Source organism: Hypomesus transpacificus, chromosome 12, assembly GCF_021917145.1.
Source record: "Hypomesus transpacificus isolate Combined female chromosome 12, fHypTra1, whole genome shotgun sequence".
Lineage (NCBI taxonomy): Eukaryota > Metazoa > Chordata > Actinopteri > Osmeriformes > Osmeridae > Hypomesus > Hypomesus transpacificus.
The window spans coordinates 5,980,891-6,004,927 of record NC_061071.1 but is presented as its reverse complement, the minus strand read 5'-3'; the positions used below and the strand labels follow the sequence as shown (position 1 = coordinate 6,004,927).

General features: G+C 45.5%; 1 protein-coding gene and 2 long non-coding RNA genes across 3 annotated transcripts; all 3 read right to left on the bottom strand.

Annotated features, from left to right (window-relative positions):
- Positions 1-14,994: 14,994 nt before the first annotated feature.
- LOC124474909 lies at positions 14,995-19,463 on the bottom strand. Its single transcript, XM_047031371.1, has 6 exons — positions 18,944-19,463; positions 18,619-18,828; positions 17,235-17,587; positions 16,866-17,116; positions 16,521-16,769; positions 14,995-16,420 (listed from the first exon to the last, which is right to left on the bottom strand). The coding sequence occupies exons 1-4, from the start codon at positions 19,461-19,463 to the stop codon at positions 16,937-16,939; spliced, it is 1,263 nt and encodes a 420-aa protein (XP_046887327.1). The 3' UTR covers positions 14,995-16,420; positions 16,521-16,769; positions 16,866-16,936.
- Positions 17,712-18,602, bottom strand: LOC124474766. The gene is made up of 3 exons (XR_006956856.1): positions 18,260-18,602; positions 17,880-18,042; positions 17,712-17,797 (listed from the first exon to the last, which is right to left on the bottom strand). It is a non-coding gene; the product is annotated as an uncharacterized LOC124474766 (long non-coding RNA).
- Positions 19,464-22,201: 2,738 nt separating the features above from the next.
- LOC124474768 lies at positions 22,202-22,832 on the bottom strand. The gene is made up of 3 exons (XR_006956858.1): positions 22,787-22,832; positions 22,582-22,704; positions 22,202-22,480 (listed from the first exon to the last, which is right to left on the bottom strand). It is a non-coding gene; the product is annotated as an uncharacterized LOC124474768 (long non-coding RNA).
- Between the last annotated feature and the right edge of the window lie 1,205 nt (positions 22,833-24,037).

Here is a 24,037-nt window from a genome sequence, read left to right as displayed (position 1 = left end):
ACCAGACAAACATTGGTTCAATGCATTCAATAAATTCAGGACAAGGACTGAATGAATACACTGTTCAGTGACTGTTCAGTGCACCACTCCCTGCAGCCATGCAGCTACTTCAGTCTGCAGAGCAGCCAGACAACCCCCGTCCCTATGTCGAATCTGAGGATACGTCCGGTCAGGCAGAACGGAGGGGGGGTCAGCAGCCTCCTCAGGTCGAGGTCCAGGCTGAATCGGCCGTTTGAAGACAACAGCCTGCCGGAGGAAAAAGAAGACGGACATGGCCACGTCCAATGTCACGCAGGGTACAACTCCTACTACAAAGAAGGAGAGGAGTTTCATCAAGTTCACCTGCGAGCTCTGTGGTCAGCCAAAGACCAAGGAGTTTGGCCACAGCCGCTTTCGGTCAGAAAACTTCTGCTCGTCCACAGCTGGGTGCTCGGTCGAAGAGTGGCTGGCCGAGAAGAGGGCAAAACCGTAGCTGTTCGACACTGCACTACCAGCACACAGGCACCAAGCCCTACCCGCAGCATGCAGGCAACAAGCTCTGCCCGCAGCAAGGCCCAACCAGCCAGCCCTGCAACAACTTCAGAAGGACAAGACAGGCAGTACACTTATCCTTCTTAATGTGGCTTGTCACTGACTGAAGTGCCTACGTATCTATCTATTCTTCCTATGAACCCAGTTATGACTGCTTTAAACAAGTACCGGTTGGCTACACACCTCATGCCGGGCTTATACAGATGTGTGTATTGGCACTTTAATTATTATATCCACATATCAATGTATAATTATTAAATCCACTGCAACAATAGGACAAAGGAACACCAACAAAATGTGAATAGCCTACAAACAATAAGCATACTACTGTAACAGGCTTAGAGCCGCAACAAACGCTTATTATTATTAATAATCGACTTATCTAACGATTATTAGAACCATAAGTCGACTAATCATCTATTTTTTTCATTGATTAATCAGAATGCTTTGAATGATTATTCAGCTTATACAATTTGTTAAAACACTGAGTTATAATTATTCTAACTAATAAATAAAACCAAGAAATCACTTCAGCTTTTGAAAAAAATATTTGTATTAAACTTTGAGCCAACTGAACAGGCTATTACATCTCTTTTTGTCCAATTTTGTCCAACCTAAATAAAAAAATCAAGTCTCTTGTTAGACAACAGGGTTCTGTTCAATGAAAAACAGTGAGTAACAGTATAATTTCTGGACTGGCTTTTTGTTTGTCTCATTACAATGGTCATATACACTGATCTGTCTAACTGCTGTCTGTGGACATGTTGCTACTGTGTTAGTATTCGTGAAATACTGCGTAATTTGTTATTACCAACTGGTGTAGCTAACTAGCCATCCAGCTTGAGCACGCTCACCTCTTGCAGTCTCCTCTCGTGCGGGGATGCTTTCGTTTTAAATGTTTATGCATGCACGTTGTGCTACCATGGAAAACAAGTTCGGCCTTGCACACATTCCATATGACAGTATTTTTAGTTGAATCTTTGGTGAAACGTTCCCACACGCGACTTTATCAGGCCCGTTTGCACCCTAAAATGTTAACCGCTTTTTTCTTCTATTGGATAGCATACGGGAGGGCTGCTTTAGTCTACCGCTACAGCGCCGCACTGGTCAAATCACGTTAGTGCAGGCATTTAAAATAGGTCCTATGAGATCAAACGATTTGTCGACAATTTTTTAATGTCGACGCTGTCGATAACGTCGAATTATCGTTGCAGCCCTTAACAGGCTAGAGGCTATTCTAGGTTTTAAAACTGGTCGTAGCATTCACTATCTAACCACTCGTTCAGGTGCTTTCTCGAGTGTTTGCAACCAACTACCGCACACGTCGTTCCCGAACCACTTTTCTTCATGTTGTAAATTGTATATCCTCTTTGACACTGCAACATCAGTGCTTTGTCGGCAAAACGGAGCTAGCTAGCAAAACAAACCCAGCCCGCCAGAACGGAAGTGGATTGCATATAGGCAGACATTAGTGAAGGTCAGAGGTCGAAGAGCTGGATGTTAAAGAATTAAGAATGGGCTTTTAGGGGTGCCAAGATTAAGATTAGGTAAGAGGTCGAAGAGTTAGGGTTAAGGACTCACGGTCAGGTATGGTTATCGACGGTTGACGTTAGGATAACCTACAGGTTGGGGATATTAGTTGTCACTAGGTGTAAAAAAGAGAGGGAGGACTTTTGGGTTGTGGTCATAAGTAAGTGGCCAATAAGTTATGATAAAGGATCTATGGTCAGATATGGCAGTGAAATTTAGGTTTAGGTGAAAGATCAGGGAGCTCGATTTCAGAAAACTAAATAATAGGAAGGCTGCTGAGAGTAGGTTAACATACGTGATTTAAACATCAGAATAAGGACTTAAGGTCAGATATGACTCCTGATGGTCGAGGCTAAGATAGTCTACATATTAGGAACATGTATTGTCAAAATACGCAAGGGAGAGAGAAAAAATAGATTATGTACGTGTGTGTACTAGGGATGTAACGATATTGACGAGATTGCGCTATCGCGGTGGTCAACGTGTCTCGATATCGTCGTGGTTGGGTTACAATATTAAAATGACAGGTGTCCGTCAAAAAGCAAGAGGAATAAACACAGTCCCGCGGAACAAATCATTGTTAATTACATAGACCATGATCCTTTGCGCTGCGTTGTCACAACAACCATTGTTAAGCCAATAGGATTGCCCGCTGCACGCTGTCCACACAAGCTCGCAAGCCAGCATGGTACTTGGATGAAAACAACAACCCCGAAGTTGAGATTGTGCCAGCCCCTGCAGCTTTTAAATCAGATGTCTGGAAACATTTTGGTTTTGCCGTGTCAAAAAACGCAAAAGGAGATAACGTGGCTATGTGCAAGCACTGCCACAGTAAACTGCGATACAACACGTGTAACACAAGCAACATGCTAAGTCATCTGACAACCCATCATCCCGAAAAGTTTGCAGATTCTCTCACAAAGAAAGTAATCTCCGGTCAAAAAACCCTGAAGGAGGCATTTTTTATTATTATTATTATACAGAATATTGATGTTCCTGACTACAACTTGCACTTTAAAAGCACTATGTGATCAGCGTTTTATGTTGTCATTATCCATAAATACAACAATAAATTGCCTGTTGACTGGCAAAAGCAGAATAAATGTCGTATTTGTTTTGCTATTATCATCACAAACACTATCGTGAGCTATTTAACAATACCGTGAGCTTTTCCACAATAAATATCGTACCGTGAGGTCAATATCGAAATTGTATCGTACCGTGAGATTTTGATATCGTTACATCCCTAGTGTGTACGCGAGAGAGAGAGAGTGTGAGTTAGAGGTAGTGTGCATGTGTGTGTGGGGGAGAGAGAGAGAGATAGAAGAGCATAGTGGAGAGATCTGCAGGTCCCAGTGTTAGTAATTACCCAAATGGCCATTGTAGTGGCACCTAAGGTCAAAGGCTGTACCTTGGAAACGTATGGTTAGGAGCCAGGGACCAGATGGTAACCGAGAAGCCTGGAGGAGAATTAATTGGAGAAGGTATAAAATTAGTATGTATCAAAGACCAAGGAAGAGAAAATCATGAGAGGCAGTTATATTGAGTCAATGAGGTGTGATATGGTATGGTGTATGACTAAGGAATAAATGAGAGGCAGGGGGTAACATTGGATAATGATGACAAGGAAGACATGAGGGTGTGACAACATGGAGCTGAGAATAACCCCAAAGGAAAAGAGGGAAAAGTAAAAACATTAATAGTGGAGGTGACAAGAGGGATAGTGAGGACAGAAAGTGAGACCTGATAACTGTCCTAGTTTAGGAATAATATTATAGATTAAATTATCTAAAAGAAAAATTGTGAATAAATGTGATACCAGATCACTGTCACCATATGGTGAAATATTGAATTAAAGTACTAAAGTAGATGATAATGAAAGAAAAAAGCATGATGGAGAAGAAGGTTCAAAATTTACGGGAGAAAATGGCTACCGAATGTAAGCCTCGTATGGTGGGGCCCAGTAAGAGACCGCATGTAGGTCTAAAATGGCTGCCAAATGCAGACCACGTGTATCAGACCGGGTCATGTAAGATTGAGGGGAACAAAATGGTAGTCAACCGCTGAGCACATGTGTCGGGCTCCTTAAAGGAGAGAATGTGCTAGGCCTCAAAGACCGTAAGGGAAACCAAAACCACTAACAAGGTCAGTAGAGAAAAATAAATACAATTAACATGGAGAGAATCCGATATAGTGTAAATAAAAAATAACATACAGTAAAATTAAGAAGGAAAAGGATTATCCTTTAACGGCTAATATCCATGTGGACGGAGTAGGCTATAACTAGGTAATTAAGCTAGCGCCATAGCACAGGTCCCGGAGATTCTTATTAACGTGTCCCAAGAGTGGGGGAACAATAACAAAAAGAGTAATAATAACAGTACACAGTGGAAGACAAGGGGAGACATAATGGGTTAGTGTATAACGTATGAGAGAAATAAATGTATGATGCCATGTGTAATTATTTAAGTTATGAAATCAGTAGGAGGCCCACACAAGCTAGCCCGTGGCATCGGAGGCTTATGGCTAAAGACGGAGCACGCACGGACAAAGAACCAAAATGGGTAACAAGCGCAGTGACAAGATAAAACGCAAACATTGATGGATAAATAGACTAATTTCAAAATTCTCTGATTAGTGTAAACTTTAGGAAACTTACTGGAAAGCAACAGAGGCGGTGTAGGGATGGTTCGTGAGGGAGCAGGCGGTGGCCCCGGGAGACCCACAGAAGATCCAGTCAAGGGACGAAGACGAGGTTGTCAGAAGAGTTGGAATTTTTTTGAAAGAATAATAAAAATTGAAATATGAAAAATAATTTCGTTTTTTCAGGAACACCGAGTTTTAGGATGCGAAACGGAGGTCGTAGAACACGGAGTGGTCGGTGAGAAAAATGAAATTTTGGTTAAAGATAATATAATTAGTCTAATTGAAGTGAGAAAAAAAGTTTTCTGAGGTCAAGTAAAGTTAAGCGGACTGGAAATGAATCCAAACGGTGAACAGCTAACAGAACTGGAAATAAATTCAAGCAAAGGTAATCTAAGGACGGTGCACACGGGCAATATTAAAGAAAAGACTGAAGCCCTGAATCAAAATGGAAGACCGCTAGACTAATATCGACGAGTGCGGATGGAAGGTCCAATCAGGTGTAGGGGGCGGGAGCTCGGGTAACAGGTGCGTGGGATTGAAGGCAAACCCTTGATTGACACAACGAGGCCGGAAGTACCCGGCACCGATTGTAAATGAAAAGCAAGAAGCTAGCTTGTGAATAGCCATAATTAGGTGGAGCATGAAGACCAGAGATTGGGACACATCAATGGGTGGAAACGAAATTGCTGTAACAGTAATAGGTCGGAGAGATGAGGGTCATCCTAGAGTAAATACATTCATTAGTGAATTAAATAATGTGAAATGCGCGAAACCGGAAGCAGCAGTCGTCCGATTTAAACAGGAGGTAAAATGCTAACATACAAACAACCAATCCCAAGGGCAACGCAGACACCAGAGATTAGTTGAACGAGATATTAGGGGAATGTAATTGTTATTATTGGGAGGGTTTGGAAAGGTGTAGACCAGTCCAGAAACTAGACGAGTATTACAAAATCCGATGTAAGATAATGGACAATGCAGTATATCCGAGGAGGTACGTGACGTCATAGGGAATCCCTGAGAAAGACCGGTCGGGGCATCTGTCACCCCGTGGAATTAAGGTGCAACGCATGCCATGGATGTACAGGGATGAAATATTATGATCATTGAATGAATAAAGATATCAATATGTGAACATGTGTAGTGTATTGATTTGTTGGCAAATTACTAGGAGCCCCGTTAGGGCTGAAAGTATTGTATTAAAGTGACCCAGCGTGTATAAGTAGATTAAAAGTGGGTAAAGTCCGGGGTGAATCCAAGTAGAAAGGAATATGATCCATAAATATATAGTAGTACGGCCGGGTCCAAGAGACATTAAAATCCTTTTTAGAAACATATCCGCAGTGAGAACATTTGAATAGAGGCCCAGTTAAAGGTGCATCTATTTGGTAGAAATACAATCTGTAATGTAAGTAAATTAGAGAAAGGCAAACTCCACATAGTGAAAAAGCCCATCTCTGTGAAAGTATACAATATAGCCAAGACCAGCAGGTGTAAAATCACTGGTAATAAACGTAATCAAGAGCAATCAACAATATAGACTGAGTTTAAGTGTACCAATTTTGTACCACCAGCATTGTAGTCATAGTGAGGTAAAGGGTCAACTCCATTTTATGAAAAGGCTAGTCCTGTTGAAGTATATAGTGTTGCCTAAATCAGTAGATGCGAGTTCACCAACCATAAACGTTATAAACAGTATGAAATATTAATATTATAAATAGGCCAAATTAAAGGTGCATCCATTTGGTGGGTACACAACCCTTATTGAGGTAAAGTGAAAGGTTAACTCTATTTAGTGAAATAACTAACCCTGGTGAAAACATACCATATTGTCTGGACCCGCAGGTATAAGATTACCTCACACCGACGTGATCAAGAGTAATTCTTTAAAGATACGGGCCCTGATCCCTAAGGGGTCAAGGTTAACGTCCTCAGATTATAATGAGGTCAGTGGTAATAGTAGACTACTACGGCTGTTGTCAAATAGGAGTCTGAGTGCTGTGATCAGTACAGGGTCCAAGCATTGAAGATATCCCGAACACTAAGGCCCCCAGGATATAAGGAGGAGAGCCTCCATATCCATTTTCTCTCGCCGGCCTGCCTTAGTATACGCGTCCACTCTTGGTTGTGTTCCAGGCTGCTCATGTTAAGAGATTCGGCTCCGTGTCTCAGGAAGTGGGGGACTAGGTGTGAGTCTAAGTTGCGGCGGTTATTGATATTATAGAGATGTTGGGTGAGGCGTTGTTGGAGAGAATTACCCGTCTCACCGACATAGCGCAAGCCGCATGCACTGCACGTGATCACATACACTGCGTTACAGGTCGACGGTGGCAGGGAGGCTACTGTGAGCCTGACCTTGAGCGTTCGACAGTGAATGGCAGCGAGGGGTGAAAAGTGTGTGTGCGTCGGCTGCGGAGTCTGGCTAAGTGGTCTGAGGCCACTTCGGACCAGGAACTCACCAACACTGCAGTTTTTCTTATAAGCCGAGTTGAGGGTGGCTCCTTCCAAAGTGCCAGAGCCTCTCAGGTGCTGAACCAGGTTCTGTTTTAGTCTACGGTTCAGGAGCCGGGGTCGGTGCGGCGTGAACAACATGGCGAGACCATGGAATGTTGGTTTGAGTGAAAAGAACCTCGAAAGAATTAGCATTTCAATATCCCTTTGTGAGGATAGGACAGGACAGGAGCAAAACACTATACATTTAGAATACTCAGGGCCTTTGACCATTGACCATGATGGACACCAGCAGGATGAGACAAGTTCAGAAGGTCAAGTTGTGTGGTGACACATCCATCCCCCCCCCCTTTGCTCAGTGTTGATGGGGATTAACACAAGTCTTTGTTTTTTTAGAAAGGAAGAGGTCCAAAAGGCGTTGTCAGAGGACATGGTTTTACAGTAGTCAACCTAAGTCAACCTAGCATACGGAAGCCACTACTCAGAGTTTATTCACAACCTGTTGTTGTGAGGGTCTCCCCTTGCAACAGCCTACAGATCTCTTATCCTACCTCTCCTCCTTCTGATTCACATCCACAGACACTGAGGCGGAGACTGTGGTTTGGGGAGCCGACCGTGTACAGGCTGCCCCGGGCCCACACGTGCCGACGGATCCTTCACCGTAACACCCTCCTCACCATGGACTGATGACGTCCGTGAGACACTACACAACCGGGATGACCTGCAAATGACGTTCCGGTCTCCTCACCTTCCTGCTGGGACGGCCACGCCCACCACGACCTCGAAACCATTGACCTCTTCTACCTCAACGGATAACACTACCTCCAACACATGTTATACACTGGACTCTGATGTTTCAACACTCACTAACATTGACACAATGTATAACTGAGTAATATAGATTTTGTACCTCTTGGTCACCAACCATCCCTGTGGGAGGGGATCCCTCTTTGAATAGCTCCTCCCAAGGTGTCTTCCAAATTTCTCTCAAAAGAGTTTTACTGGGAGTTTTTCCTTGTCTACATTGAGGGTTTTGGTTGAGAGAGGTACAAGTCTATTCTAACATGTGATACCTCGGGGTATAGTACCCTGAACCATGTTATCAACTCTGAAATGTTTCTACTATAAGTCTATACTAACATGAGATACCTCAGGTAATAACATCCTGAACCATGTTATTTACCTTGAAATATATCTGTTGCAAGTTTATACAAACATGTGATACCTCAGGTGACAATACCCTGAACCATGTTGTTTACTCTGAAATACATCTGCTACTAGTTTATACTAACATGTGATACCTCAGGCGACAATACCCTGAATCATGTTATCAACTTTGTTGTTTATTGAATACACCTTCTCAGAATGGATCTCCTCCCACACATTACCTGTGTGGTACAATATTACCCCTACTGGGGCACCCCATCCTTGTGTTCATGTTGTTGCATCACACTGTGCACCATATACCTGGATGCGAGAGGACGAAGGACCACACCTGGATCTACGAGGAACACCTGTGTACAAGGAGATCACTAACCACCTCAATATGTATCTCTACATCTCTGCAATGTTTTGTTTTTTATAATCCATAACATACTGTAGTTTACGTACATGAGTAGTTTTTCTATAATTGCAAACTTTAACCGTATAGCTTATCTGGACGTAGTGTTTATGGGATAGATTTGACCTCTGACTCAACCTATTGCAAGGTAGTTTACTTTACATAATGGATACACTTTCAACTTTCCCCATTAATATTAATATTTATATACTATTTATAACCTTTATGGTTGGCGACCGTGTGCCTGCTGAATTAGACCATGCTATATACTTCAACAGGACTAGCCCCCTCATAGAATGATGTTAACCTTGACTCCACTAATTACTACAATGTTGATGGTACGGTATTACTACACCTTATACTTAGTCTATAATATTTATTACTCTTGATCACGTCGGTGTGGGGTAATCTTATACATGCGGGTCCAGACAATATGGTATGTTTTCACCAGGGTTAGTTATTTCACTAAATAGAGTTAACCTTTCACTTTACCTCAATAAGGGTTGTGTACCCACCAAATGGATGCACCTTTAATTTGGCCTATTTATAATATTAATATTTCATACTGTTTATAACGTTTATGGTTGGTGAACTCGCATCTACTGATTTAGGCAACACTATATACTTCAACAGGACTAGCCTTTTCATAAAATGGAGTTGACCCTTTACCTCACTATGACTACAATGCTGGTGGTACAAAATTGGTACACTTAAACTCAGTCTATATTGTTGATTGCTCTTGATTACGTTTATTACCAGTGATTTTACACCTGCTGGTCTTGGCTATATTGTATACTTTCACAGAGATGGGCTTTTTCACTATGTGGAGTTTGCCTTTCTCTAATTTACTTACATTACAGATTGTATTTCTACCAAATAGATGCACCTTTAACTGGGCCTCTATTCAAATGTTCTCACTGCGGATATGTTTCTAAAAAGGATTTTAATGTCTCTTGGACCCGGCCGTACTACTATATATTTATGGATCATATTCCTTTCTACTTGGATTCACCCCGGACTTTACCCACTTTTAATCTACTTATACACGCTGGGTCACTTTAATACAATACTTTCAGCCCTAACGGGGCTCCTAGTAATTTGCCAACAAATCAATACACTACACATGTTCACATATTGATATCTTTATTCATTCAATGATCATAATATTTCATCCCTGTACATCCATGGCATGCGTTGCACCTTAATTCCACGGGGTGACAGATGCCCCGACCGGTCTTTCTCAGGGATTCCCTATGACGTCACGTACCTCCTCGGATATACTGCATTGTCCATTATCTTACATCGGATTTTGTAATACTCGTCTAGTTTCTGGACTGGTCTACACCTTTCCAAACCCTCCCAATAATAACAATTACATTCCCCTAATATCTCGTTCAACTAATCTCTGGTGTCTGCGTTGCCCTTGGGATTGGTTGTTTGTATGTTAGCATTTTACCTCCTGTTTAAATCGGACGACTGCTGCTTCCGGTTTCGCGCATTTCACATTATTTAATTCACTAATGAATGTATTTACTCTAGGATGACCCTCATCTCTCCGACCTATTACTGTTACAGCAATTTCGTTTCCACCCATTGATGTGTCCCAATCTCTGGTCTTCATGCTCCACCTAATTATGGCTATTCACAAGCTAGCTTCTTGCTTTTCATTTACAATCGGTGCCGGGTACTTCCGGCCTCGTTGTGTCAATCAAGGGTTTGCCTTCAATCCCACGCACCTGTTACCCGAGCTCCCGCCCCCTACACCTGATTGGACCTTCCATCCGCACTCGTCGATATTAGTCTAGCGGTCTTCCATTTTGATTCAGGGCTTCAGTCTTTTCTTTAATATTGCCCGTGTGCACCGTCCTTAGATTACCTTTGCTTGAATTTATTTCCAGTTCTGTTAGCTGTTCACCGTTTGGATTCATTTCCAGTCCGCTTAACTTTACTTGACCTCAGAAAACTTTTTTTCTCACTTCAATTAGACTAATTATATTATCTTTAACCAAAATTTCATTTTTCTCACCGACCACTCCGTGTTCTACGACCTCCGTTTCGCATCCTAAAACTCGGTGTTCCTGAAAAAACGAAATTATTTTTCATATTTCAATTTTTATTATTCTTTCAAAAAAATTCCAACTCTTCTGACAACCTCGTCTTCGTCCCTTGACTGGATCTTCTGTGGGTCTCCCGGGGCCACCGCCTGCTCCCTCACGAACCATCCCTACACCGCCTCTGTTGCTTTCCAGTAAGTTTCCTAAAGTTTACACTAATCAGAGAATTTTGAAATTAGTCTATTTATCCATCAATGTTTGCGTTTTATCTTGTCACTGCGCTTGTTACCCATTTTGGTTCTTTGTCCGTGCGTGCTCCGTCTTTAGCCATAAGCCTCCGATGCCACGGGCTAGCTTGTGTGGGCCTCCTACTGATTTCATAACTTAAATAATTACACATGGCATCATACATTTATTTCTCTCATACGTTATACACTAACCCATTATGTCTCCCCTTGTCTTCCACTGTGTACTGTTATTATTACTCTTTTTGTTATTGTTCCCCCACTCTTGGGACACGTTAATAAGAATCTCCGGGACCTGTGCTATGGCGCTAGCTTAATTACCTAGTTATAGCCTACTCCGTCCACATGGATATTAGCCGTTAAAGGATAATCCTTTTCCTTCTTAATTTTACTGTATGTTATTTTTTATTTACACTATATCGGATTCTCTCCATGTTAATTGTATTTATTTTTCTCTACTGACCTTGTTAGTGGTTTTGGTTTCCCTTACGGTCTTTGAGGCCTAGCACATTCTCTCCTTTAAGGAGCCCGACACATGTGCTCAGCGGTTGACTACCATTTTGTTCCCCTCAATCTTACATGACCCGGTCTGATACACGTGGTCTGCATTTGGCAGCCATTTTAGACCTACATGCGGTCTCTTACTGGGCCCCACCATACGAGGCTTACATTCGGTAGCCATTTTCTCCCGTAAATTTTGAACCTTCTTCTCCATCATGCTTTTTTCTTTCATTATCATCTACTTTAGTACTTTAATTCAATATTTCACCATATGGTGACAGTGATCTGGTATCACATTTATTCACAATTTTTCTTTTAGATAATTTAATCTATAATATTATTCCTAAAATAGGACAGTTATCAGGTCTCACTTTCTGTCCTCACTATCCCTCTTGTCACCTCCACTATTAATGTTTTTACTTTTCCCTCTTTTCCTTTGGGGTTATTCTCAGCTCCATGTTGTCACACCCTCATGTCTTCCTTGTCATCATTATCCAATGTTACCCCCTGCCTCTCATTTATTCCTTAGTCATACACCATACCATATCACACCTCATTGACTCAATATAACTGCCTCTCATGATTTTCTCTTCCTTGGTCTTTGATACATACTAATTTTATACCTTCTCCAATTAATTCTCCTCCAGGCTTCTCGGTTACCATCTGGTCCCTGGCTCCTAACCATACGTTTCCAAGGTACAGCCTTTGACCTTAGGTGCCACTACAATGGCCATTTGGGTAATTACTAACACTGGGACCTGCAGATCTCTCCACTATGCTCTTCTATCTCTCTCTCTCTCCCCCACACACACATGCACACTACCTCTAACTCACACTCTCTCTCTCTCGCGTACACACTAGGGATGTAACGATATCAAAATCTCACGGTACGATACAATTTCGATATTGACCTCACGGTACGATATTTATTGTGGAAAAGCTCACGGTATTGTTAAATAGCTCACGATAGTGTTTGTGATGATAATAGCAAAACAAATACGACATTTATTCTGCTTTTGCCAGTCAACAGGCAATTTATTGTTGTATTTATGGATAATGACAACATAAAACGCTGATCACATAGTGCTTTTAAAGTGCAAGTTGTAGTCAGGAACATCAATATTCTGTATAATAATAATAATAAAAAATGCCTCCTTCAGGGTTTTTTGACCGGAGATTACTTTCTTTGTGAGAGAATCTGCAAACTTTTCGGGATGATGGGTTGTCAGATGACTTAGCATGTTGCTTGTGTTACACGTGTTGTATCGCAGTTTACTGTGGCAGTGCTTGCACATAGCCACGTTATCTCCTTTTGCGTTTTTTGACACGGCAAAACCAAAATGTTTCCAGACATCTGATTTAAAAGCTGCAGGGGCTGGCACAATCTCAACTTCGGGGTTGTTGTTTTCATCCAAGTACCATGCTGGCTTGCGAGCTTGTGTGGACAGCGTGCAGCGGGCAATCCTATTGGCTTAACAATGGTTGTTGTGACAACGCAGCGCAAAGGATCATGGTCTATGTAATTAACAATGATTTGTTCCGCGGGACTGTGTTTATTCCTCTTGCTTTTTGACGGACACCTGTCATTTTAATATTGTAACCCAACCACGACGATATCGAGACACGTTGACCACCGCGATAGCGCAATCTCGTCAATATCGTTACATCCCTAGTACACACACGTACATAATCTATTTTTTCTCTCTCCCTTGCGTATTTTGACAATACATGTTCCTAATATGTAGACTATCTTAGCCTCGACCATCAGGAGTCATATCTGACCTTAAGTCCTTATTCTGATGTTTAAATCACGTATGTTAACCTACTCTCAGCAGCCTTCCTATTATTTAGTTTTCTGAAATCGAGCTCCCTGATCTTTCACCTAAACCTAAATTTCACTGCCATATCTGACCATAGATCCTTTATCATAACTTATTGGCCACTTACTTATGACCACAACCCAAAAGTCCTCCCTCTCTTTTTTACACCTAGTGACAACTAATATCCCCAACCTGTAGGTTATCCTAACGTCAACCGTCGATAACCATACCTGACCGTGAGTCCTTAACCCTAACTCTTCGACCTCTTACCTAATCTTAATCTTGGCACCCCTAAAAGCCCATTCTTAATTCTTTAACATCCAGCTCTTCGACCTCTGACCTTCACTAATGTCTGCCTATATGCAATCCACTTCCGTTCTGGCGGGCTGGGTTTGTTTTGCTAGCTAGCTCCGTTTTGCCGACAAAGCACTGATGTTGCAGTGTCAAAGAGGATATACAATTTACAACATGAAGAAAAGTGGTTCGGGAACGACGTGTGCGGTAGTTGGTTGCAAACACTCGAGAAAGCACCTGAACGAGTGGTTAGATAGTGAATGCTACGACCAGTTTTAAAACCTAGAATAGCCTCTAGCCTGTTAAGGGCTGCAACGATAATTCGACGTTATCGACAGCGTCGACATTAAAAAATTGTCGACAAATCGTTTGATCTCATAGGACCTATTTTAAATGCCTGCACTAACGTGATTTGACCAGTGCGGCGCTGTAGCGGTAGACTAAAGCAGCCCTCCCGTATGCTATCCAATAGAAGAAAAAAGCGGTTAACATTTTAGGGTGCAAACGGGCCTGATAAAGTCGCGTGTGGGAACGTTTCACCAAAGATTCAACTAAAAATACTGTCATATGGAATGTGTGCAAGGCCGAACTTGTTTTCCATGGTAGCACAACGTGCATGCATAAACATTTAAAACGAAAGCATCCCCGCACGAGAGGAGACTGCAAGAGGTGAGCGTGCTCAAGCTGGATGGCTAGTTAGCTACACCAGTTGGTAATAACAAATTACGCAGTATTTCACGAATACTAACACAGTAGCAACATGTCCACAGACAGCAGTTAGACAGATCAGTGTATATGACCATTGTAATGAGACAAACAAAAAGCCAGTCCAGAAATTATACTGTTACTCACTGTTTTTCATTGAACAGAACCCTGTTGTCTAACAAGAGACTTGATTTTTTTATTTAGGTTGGACAAAATTGGACAAAAAGAGATGTAATAGCCTGTTCAGTTGGCTCAAAGTTTAATACAAATATTTTTTTCAAAAGCTGAAGTGATTTCTTGGTTTTATTTATTAGTTAGAATAATTATAACTCAGTGTTTTAACAAATTGTATAAGCTGAATAATCATTCAAAGCATTCTGATTAATCAATGAAAAAAATAGATGATTAGTCGACTTATGGTTCTAATAATCGTTAGATAAGTCGATTATTAATAATAATAAGCGTTTGTTGCGGCTCTAAGCCTGTTACAGTAGTATGCTTATTGTTTGTAGGCTATTCACATTTTGTTGGTGTTCCTTTGTCCTATTGTTGCAGTGGATTTAATAATTATACATTGATATGTGGATATAATAATTAAAGTGCCAATACACACATCTGTATAAGCCCGGCATGAGGTGTGTAGCCAACCGGTACTTGTTTAAAGCAGTCATAACTGGGTTCATAGGAAGAATAGATAGATACGTAGGCACTTCAGTCAGTGACAAGCCACATTAAGAAGGATAAGTGTACTGCCTGTCTTGTCCTTCTGAAGTTGTTGCAGGGCTGGCTGGTTGGGCCTTGCTGCGGGCAGAGCTTGTTGCCTGCATGCTGCGGGTAGGGCTTGGTGCCTGTGTGCTGGTAGTGCAGTGTCGAACAGCTACGGTTTTGCCCTCTTCTCGGCCAGCCACTCTTCGACCGAGCACCCAGCTGTGGACGAGCAGAAGTTTTCTGACCGAAAGCGGCTGTGGCCAAACTCCTTGGTCTTTGGCTGACCACAGAGCTCGCAGGTGAACTTGATGAAACTCCTCTCCTTCTTTGTAGTAGGAGTTGTACCCTGCGTGACATTGGACGTGGCCATGTCCGTCTTCTTTTTCCTCCGGCAGGCTGTTGTCTTCAAACGGCCGATTCAGCCTGGACCTCGACCTGAGGAGGCTGCTGACCCCCCCTCCGTTCTGCCTGACCGGACGTATCCTCAGATTCGACATAGGGACGGGGGTTGTCTGGCTGCTCTGCAGACTGAAGTAGCTGCATGGCTGCAGGGAGTGGTGCACTGAACAGTCACTGAACAGTGTATTCATTCAGTCCTTGTCCTGAATTTATTGAATGCATTGAACCAATGTTTGTCTGGTGTCTCACCTCAGACCTGTTTGCCATGGGAGTCCCTGCCAGTAGTCCTAAGACTACAGACAACCTAGCTCTGAGGGTCTTCGACACACACAAGTCTCTATACCTCGCCAAGGTCTTGGTTCTTATAGAGGTGAACCAGAACGTGGAACTATATACAAGCAAACGTCCCACTTACCCAACAGGATGCTCAGTGTCTCTGTCACTTTGCCCCCTTAGTAGCGTCTCTCTGTTCTGCCAGCCACACCTCAACGCTCTTCCCTCCAGAGGCCACAGAGCAGAAGTGGGTGCCGCCAAACTGGGTGTGTCCTGTGTCTTTCCTCTTTGGCAGCCCACACTTGCTGCACAGGAATTGTCTTGGGGCCTTCCGGGGCTGGTCGGTGCCACCCGCCTCCATCTGTCGTTTCCTCCAGGCAGTGGTACGTGGGACTGTCTCTGGAGGAGGAGGGTGGGGGGGTTCACCGACATTGTCCTGGGACAGAGCGGTTGAGGCTGGCGGTTGAGGCTGGTGGCTGGGCTGGCAGAATGGGCACTGGGGCGGGCCGTCGCTGTTGGGTAGCCTGGCGTGTGAGGTCCTGCGGCGTCTCAAAGGGGAAGGGCTGCCAGTGTCCCTCCTGCTGGTACTGGAGGGGCCTGGTAGCAGGGAGAGGCTGGGCAGCAAGACTTGGACCCGGAGCAGGGGGGGCCAAGTCTTGTAGGAGGATGGCACTCTCCCTCTCCTTCTGACGCACGCAGTACCTGTAACACACACACAGACAACATTGTCAGTCATGTATTACACACAGCCATGTTTATAGACTGCCCTCCCTTAATACTGTTACATTTTCAGATATCTCACCATTGTGATAAGGTCCGCTGATTGAGCTCAAAGAGCTGTAGGTTGGTCTGGGCCATCAGCCTCGGGTTGTCCAGCACTGCGTCTCTGATGGCCACATAGTCCGCCATAACGAGGGACCACCTGGTCCTTTTGACCCCGGCGGACTGCGTGGCCGATGGATTGAGACGGCAGAGCTGGCTGCAAACGGCCTCCACAAGGCGACTCGTGCTTGGCCAGCTTGCAGGACCCGAGGCGGTTCCGAGCAGGCAACTAGAAGAAAAAATGACTGTTGTAGACTCCCCCTATATTTAATATGAGCTGTAGATGCCTTTTCTGTATTATCAATTGAATGAAAATAAAACATACCGCTTGAGTGAATCCCTGCCTGCCACACCGGGAGACTTGGTTGCCTTGAACCTCCCCCTGACCAACCTCTCCTAGTGTCGCGCAGGGTGGACCAGATGCCGTTTGTCTGGCTCTGGTTGAGCCTGCCACAGCTCCACCAGGCGGTCTACCCTGCTCTCACTCAGCCCCGGAAGGTGACGCACCTCTACCAAGGCCGTGGCCAGCCTGCAAATGTGTTGATAGCCAGGCTGACCATCGGGTCCTTTGCACTCCTGTAAGAGGAAAGACAAAACAAAAAAGGAAAAGTGAATTAAAAAAAGAATACAAATAAATCAAAAAAGAATCAAAAATTCAAAACACAGCAAAGTCTACAAATTCACTCCCTCGTACCTCAGTGTCTGAAGAGGAGTTCAGAGGTGCGTCAACCTCTAACTCCGGGGCCTCAGGAGGGTTGTTGCTGTCAGGGGGGGCGCCCGGAACGGATGGCCCTGACCCGGGTGCACCAGTGTGAACGCCTGACCGAGTTGCCACCACTGCTGTGCTGGAGGACGAGGCGTCGGGCAGAGGCAAGACGACGTGGACGGTTGGGTCATCCTCATCGTCGCCTGCCTCTTCAAAGCCCTCGTCCTCCACGTTGAGCTCCTGGATGGCGGGTTCCTCGTCCGGAATGTCAGGGTCCACGCTGGTGTCCTGCAGCACTCTGCCCGTCTGGGAGTACAGGTACTCCACCCCCAGGAGTTCACCTGTAATGACATAGAGAGAGGGGCGGTGGTTAGGAGGAGGGTGGGGACATTTGGATGATAAACTCAGATACGTTTACACCGATGAGGAGTATGTGTGCATCTCCGCTGCGGCCAACACGAGCACGTCCTCATGGATGTCAGTGGCTCCTGGCTGTGTGGCAGGTGACGGAGGAGGCCTGGGACCGGGCCGGCCTGCAGACTGAGAAGAAGCTGAGGACAAATAGTATGACTTTAATATCTGACACACATACAAACATTGTCATTTGTGTTTATCACTGTGAAATGGACTTACTCTGAGGCCTTTGTTGGCAGGCTGTGCTGAAGAAGAGGAAGGAGGCCGATAGGTGGTAGAGGAAGAAAACGCTTTCTTCTCATCCCTCCTCTTGATGTTCTCAATAAGCATCGACATCTGAGAGCCTGGACGCGAAACCTTCTTCTTAAGCCACTGTACGTATCTGTAGGATAATGGAAAGACATCAGAGAACGGTTAACTTATTTTCCTTCAAATAAGGCTTACTCTTACAATACACAGTACATTGCAGCAAGTAACTATAGTTTATGATCATGGTCAGTAAATTAAGTAACTTGGTCAGTAACTTTGCCCATGACAACAATCTTAATAGTGATTAAATATAACAATAGTTTCATTTCAACTTGGAGTTTGGTACTTACGATGCATGCTGCTAATCCACAGACTCGTAGAGGGGAGCGAAAGGCACCGCGGAATGGGCGTCAAAGCCCACCAGCTTACGTCCCTTATCGTCCGTCGGCAGCAGGTCCAGGGTGCCTGTCCAACCCGCGCCGATCGCGGGCCGCAGCCACCACCCGGGGAAACAGCTGGGCGTACTGGTCCAGGGCGTCCTTGTTCTCCATCAGCGGCACCTGTGAAACGTTGCCAGTCTCCCTCTCACGCTGGTGACCTGCCAACAACATCACAACATACCCCAGATCGTTCCCCAACAGCCAGCGAAATGAGATTCCCTTATACTTGCCGAACTGGAGCACCGACTGGCTGAGACCGAATGACACACCTGTGCACTCCCTTGGGGCGGTGTGATCCTTAACCAGACTCACACCAAGCACCCGTTGGCTGAGCTGGTTAAGGGAGTGCTGCAGGTGGCCACTGTAGGAGAGCAGAGGCTGCTCCCGTCCCTCCACTGCTGCTGCGGCGCAGTTCTCGTTCCACCTCACCAGTCCATCCAGCAGGAGCGCCTGGAAATGATGGGCGTTTGCTGATGTTCCTGAAGGAGGAAGAGAAAAAGGAGTGCGATCAGACAGAGAGCATAACATCTTCTATCTTTAACCGATTATACACACAGAAAAATAAAAAAAAGATGGTGTATGTCAATCAATTACCTGGGATGAACCGGTTGATGTGGAGGTGGAACGACTCCAGCGACGTTGAACCGCGTGCGCAGCGATAAACCGGCAGACTGACGCTGCCCTTGGTCAGCCTGCCGGTCTCGGTGTACAGCTGTACACCGGGTGGATCTTGTATGCAGCGGAGGTGACGCCTCTGCTCTCGCCAGATCGCCTGGATGCGGCTGCCGTCCAAAAGGGGGATGCCCAGGGTGTCGTGTCCTTTTTCACCGCTGAAGGCCTCCAGCAGGTCGATGAGCCGCAGTTCCGTCTCTGCCGCTCCACATGTGCGGCGATGGCAGTGGCGGCCCATCGCCTTCTTGGATACCTGGCTGAAGACCTCCCCATCGGTCAGGCCGACCATCCCCTGCTCCACCTCCAGCTGGGACCGCTTACCCTCCAGCAATCGACGGACGTCCGCTGCATCCCACTCAAAGATGCAGCTAGACAGCTGCCTCATGAAGGGACCGTAGAGCTGGTGGCTCTCTGTGGTGACACCTGCTGCGAACCGCCGCATCAGGTGCCAGATGTCCAGCCGAACCGCCAGTCAGAGTTGGCAAACAAGGCAGCTGTCTTGGATCCGCTGGAGCAACAGTCCCGGTCCACGTAAATCAGCTGGGGTGGAGGCACTTATACAATATTAAGCATTGAAAAAACTGGTTTCCGGAGTGTTCCGCTTACTTGTATGTGAGGATGGCTGGGAATAGGCAGCGGTGGGCTGCATCCAGCTGCCTTACTATGCCCTGTGACCATGCCACAACCCTCTTCGTACACCGAGAGCATGCCAGGTACTCAGTGGCCATGAGATACCAGGCATCGATGTCTAAGACCTTCCGGATGGTCTTGGTGTACACCCCAGCCTTGTGCAGTTTGCCTTGGCAGGCAGGCTGGGGGCATGTCAGCTTGAATGCCCATAAGCGAACGGGCATCCAGAGGAACAGTCGACAAGCGAAGAAGGGTTCTGGCGATGCGGGTGGCTGGCTGTAGATCGGCCGGGGCTGCGGAGGCTCGTACCAGAGCTGGAGATCTGGCCGAACCTCCGCTTTGTTGTTTTTCCACGTAAAGAGCACCCGGCCGATCCACTGTTGCTGTGCAGTGCTGAGCGCTCCCCGCCAGCCAGGGGGACACAACTGTGTAGAAACAACAAAGACAGAGCACACACGTTTTCATATTAATTGATAATAATAATGTTTATATTAATTGATAACAGAATTGTATAGATAATCAGTTCATATAAAACATAGTGCTGAGGTAAATGATTGGCTGTCTTCAGGGGGCCCTGCGGGCAGGAGGGCTGGCAGCAGGGGTAGTTGCTCCTCCTCCTCCCGCGGTGGACCCTCCTCCTCCTCCCGCGGTGGACCCCCCTCCTCCTCCCGCGGTGGACCCCCCTCCTCCTCCCGCGGTGGACCCTCCTCCTCCCGCGGTGGGGCTGGGGGCGCCCTCTCAGGAGGCACAGCCGATGTAGGATGAGGCGCTTGGACCTGTATGCGCAAGGCTTTAACATAAATAAAAATACAGAAGTTAGAAAAGCTATAAAAAAGCCTCACCAAAACGGATGGAAATATGAGATGTTAATTGTCAGTGCAGTGCTTTGTGTTATGAGAAGTTAATTTGCAGTGAATTGCTGCGTGAGTGAAGAAAAAAATGTTAGGAGAAGGAAGCAGGCCTCAGCAATTATTGACATAGAACATGCACCCTTCTGCAGCCAAGGAGTAATTATCTGGACATCAATGAAAACAAAAAAAAAATGAAAACAAATGAAAAATGTAGTGTGAAATGTGGAAAGGTGATTGATGAAAGGGCAAGTCACTATAATGAAGAAGCACGGACAGACTACGTGAGCAGAGGACACCGCTACAAGACATTGCTACGAAACAGTGGAGTGATATTTAAATTTCTCTCACCAACATTACCCATCCTTTTTTTGATGTGTCAAAGGGAGGAGAAAAACATGTCAGACCGTTACATATCAATAAGAATAACACAAATACTTTCACTACTGCAAATAGTACATTCAATAAAGTCTTTGACTTACAGTTCTCATATTCGTCAACGACTCCGACCAGCTCAGCGTCTGTGAAAGTGTCCTGAGCTGGCCGGTGAGGAGTAGACACCGCTGCAAGACACAGGAAGAGAGAGAGAGAGTGAGACAGACACCATGGCAGGAAACCAACTATCCTCAATCATTCGAAAAAAAATGACATGAAAAAACGTCAGCGCTCACCTGGTGCTGCAGGCTTCAGGGAAGGCTTGATGACCTTCATCACCTTTGCCTGCAGCGCCTGGGGAGTCAGGGGTCTCTGTTGCCCTAAGCACTGAGAGACCACCGCACCAAGACGCCTACAAAACCACACAGGAGGGAAGAGACCAGACACTTAACTCTGCTACTCTAATAAAAAATTTATTTATAAATAAATGGAGGCAGTTGGTCAGAACACAATTTGTGAGACATCATACCCCTTTTGAGCCTGGCTGGCCGGACGGGGGGAGGGGGGCGGCTGGATGGGCACAGGAGCGGGGGCCGCAGGGGTGGATGTAGGGCCGCCTGAGGCCGCTGCCGCCGCCACCTCGTGGTCTCTCATGCGGATGTACTTTAGGGCAGCATTCATTTGACTCCCCGGCTGCGGTGTCTTCCTCCTCAGCCACTTGACGAAACTGAAACGTTTGATGGCGTAAATAACAGTATAAATAATGGAATATACATATGTCATATTTATATAATCGCAGACATGTGACAGGGAGAGAAAGAGAGAGAGACATATTAAGTGACATGCATGCAAACAACGTGTGAAAGTCTGAGAGATGGGTATTTCAACAAGATGGAGCTAGTGAACACACATTACCTTCTTCGTTGAGTCCATCTTCAAGATGGACCCAAACACAGAGGTGACCCTGGCCTTCACCTCGTCCAGCCGCGACAGCACGTCCATGCTGTACACGGTCAGCAGCCAGACGGGTGAGGGCACCGGCGGCATGGCTGGTGGTGGTGGAAACTGCCGGAGCCCAAGGCCAGAAAGTGCTCGCACTCGCTGAGGTAATGCATCGCGTGCCGCAACCAGCCTTCGCTGTGGCTCTCGCACAGCTTTGTGTAGAGCTGAGTGGCGCTGTTCCCCAAAGCTCCCTCCCTCAGCATCGAAACGTCCTGCAGGTCACAGGACAACCTGAAAAGGGACGGTGAGGGGGAGACATGAGAAATGATCAACCTAATAGAAAATTAAGTATTTAAAAACTGGTTTCTGGAGGTTTCCGCTTACTTGTAAGTGAGGATGGCTGGAAATAAGCAGCGGTGGGCTGCATCCAGCTGCCTCACTATGCCCTGTGACCATGCCACAACCCTCTTCATACACCGAGAGCATGCCAGGTACTCAGTGGCCATGAGATACCAGGCATCGATGTCTAAGACCTTCCGGATGGTGTTTGTGTACACCCCCTGCTCCACCTCCAGCTGGGACCGCTTACCCTCCAGCAATCAACGGACGACGTTGTGAGGGGGAGGTGCCAACTGCAGTGGCGGAGGCAGAGAAGGGGTAGGAGCTGTGGAAGGCAACTAGTGTAAGGTCTCTGACAAATATACTAGACTTTTGGAACGACTATGCTTGAGTAATAACATGGTATTGTATTTATTATCCCCTCACCTTCCAAGTCCATCTCCGCGGCGGCCAACACGAGCACGTCCTCATGGATGTCAGTGGCTCCTGACTGTGTGGCAGGTGACTGAGGAGGCCTGGGAACGGGCCGGCCTGCAGACTGAGTGGAAGCTGAGGACAAATGGTATGACTTAAATATCTGACACACATACAAACATTGTTATTAGTGTTTATCACTGTGAAATGGACCTACTCTGAGGCAACACAGGCTGCGCTGAAGAAGAGGAAGGAGGCGGTAGAGGAAGAAGACGCTTTCTTCTCATCCCTCCTCTTGATGTACTCAATTAGCATTGACATCTGAGAGCCTGGACGCGAAACCTGCTTCTTAATCCACTGTACGTATCTGTAGGATAATGGAAAGACATCAGAGAACGGTCAACTTTTTTTCCATCAAATAAGGCTTACTCTTACAATACTCAGTACATTGCAGTAAGTAACTTTAGTTTATGATCATGGTCAGTAAATTAAGTAACTTAATCAGTAACTTTGCCCATGACAACAATCTTAATAGTGTTTACATGTAACAATTGTTTCATTTCAACTTTTTTGTAAGTTTGGTACTTACGATGCATGCTGCTTGTCCACAGACTCGTAGAGGGGAGCGAAAGGCACCGCGGAATGCGTGCCAAAGCCCACCAGCTTACGTCCCTCGTCGTCTGTTGGTGGCAGGTCCAGGGTGCCTGTCCAACACGCGCCAATCGCGGACCGCAGCCACCACCCGGGGAAACAGCTGGGCATACTGGTCCAGGGCGTCCTTGTTCTCCATCAGCGGCACCTGTGAAACGTTGCCAGTCTCCCTCTCTCGCTGGTGACCTGCCAACAACATCAGCGGTCTTCACCCATGCAGCTGCTGACGGCCCTCGCTGGACAGTAGCTGAAGCCTGAAGGGTGAGCGCGCCCGACGGACGAACTCTAAAACAGGTATATAAAATGTGAATATCTAAATACCAAGCCCCTGATAAAATATTTTTCACCTAGCTACCAGCTCCATGTGCAAGCAGCAGTTGCTAGCGACAGTGCCATCTGACTGACATATTTTAGCAATCGTCTTTACTTTATTAGAACATAGGTAAGGTACACTCACGCGTTGCTGCAAAATCCAAGTCGACAAGAATCCAATCGAAAATCCAGGTGTAGTCTGGGGAGCAAATTGCAATATAAAGTGTCTCAAAGGTTGTGCTTTTGGCTCAGTTAAGGTCAACAGCAGTTCTTGGGTTCGAAATGAAAACCAAGTGGAAGATGCTCTTGGGAAACCTGTACGTTTAAACTGTGGTGGCGGTGGCGGCAACTTTGCAGACCAATCAAATGCGCTATATGTAAATTAGCCATGTGCTCATGCACTGGACCAAAGGCCCACAGCTATATAATATATCATGTTACTATCATTATTATTATTTTTATCCTTATCCGTTTTGTGTAGATGGATAGCAACCCAGTGTTCGTT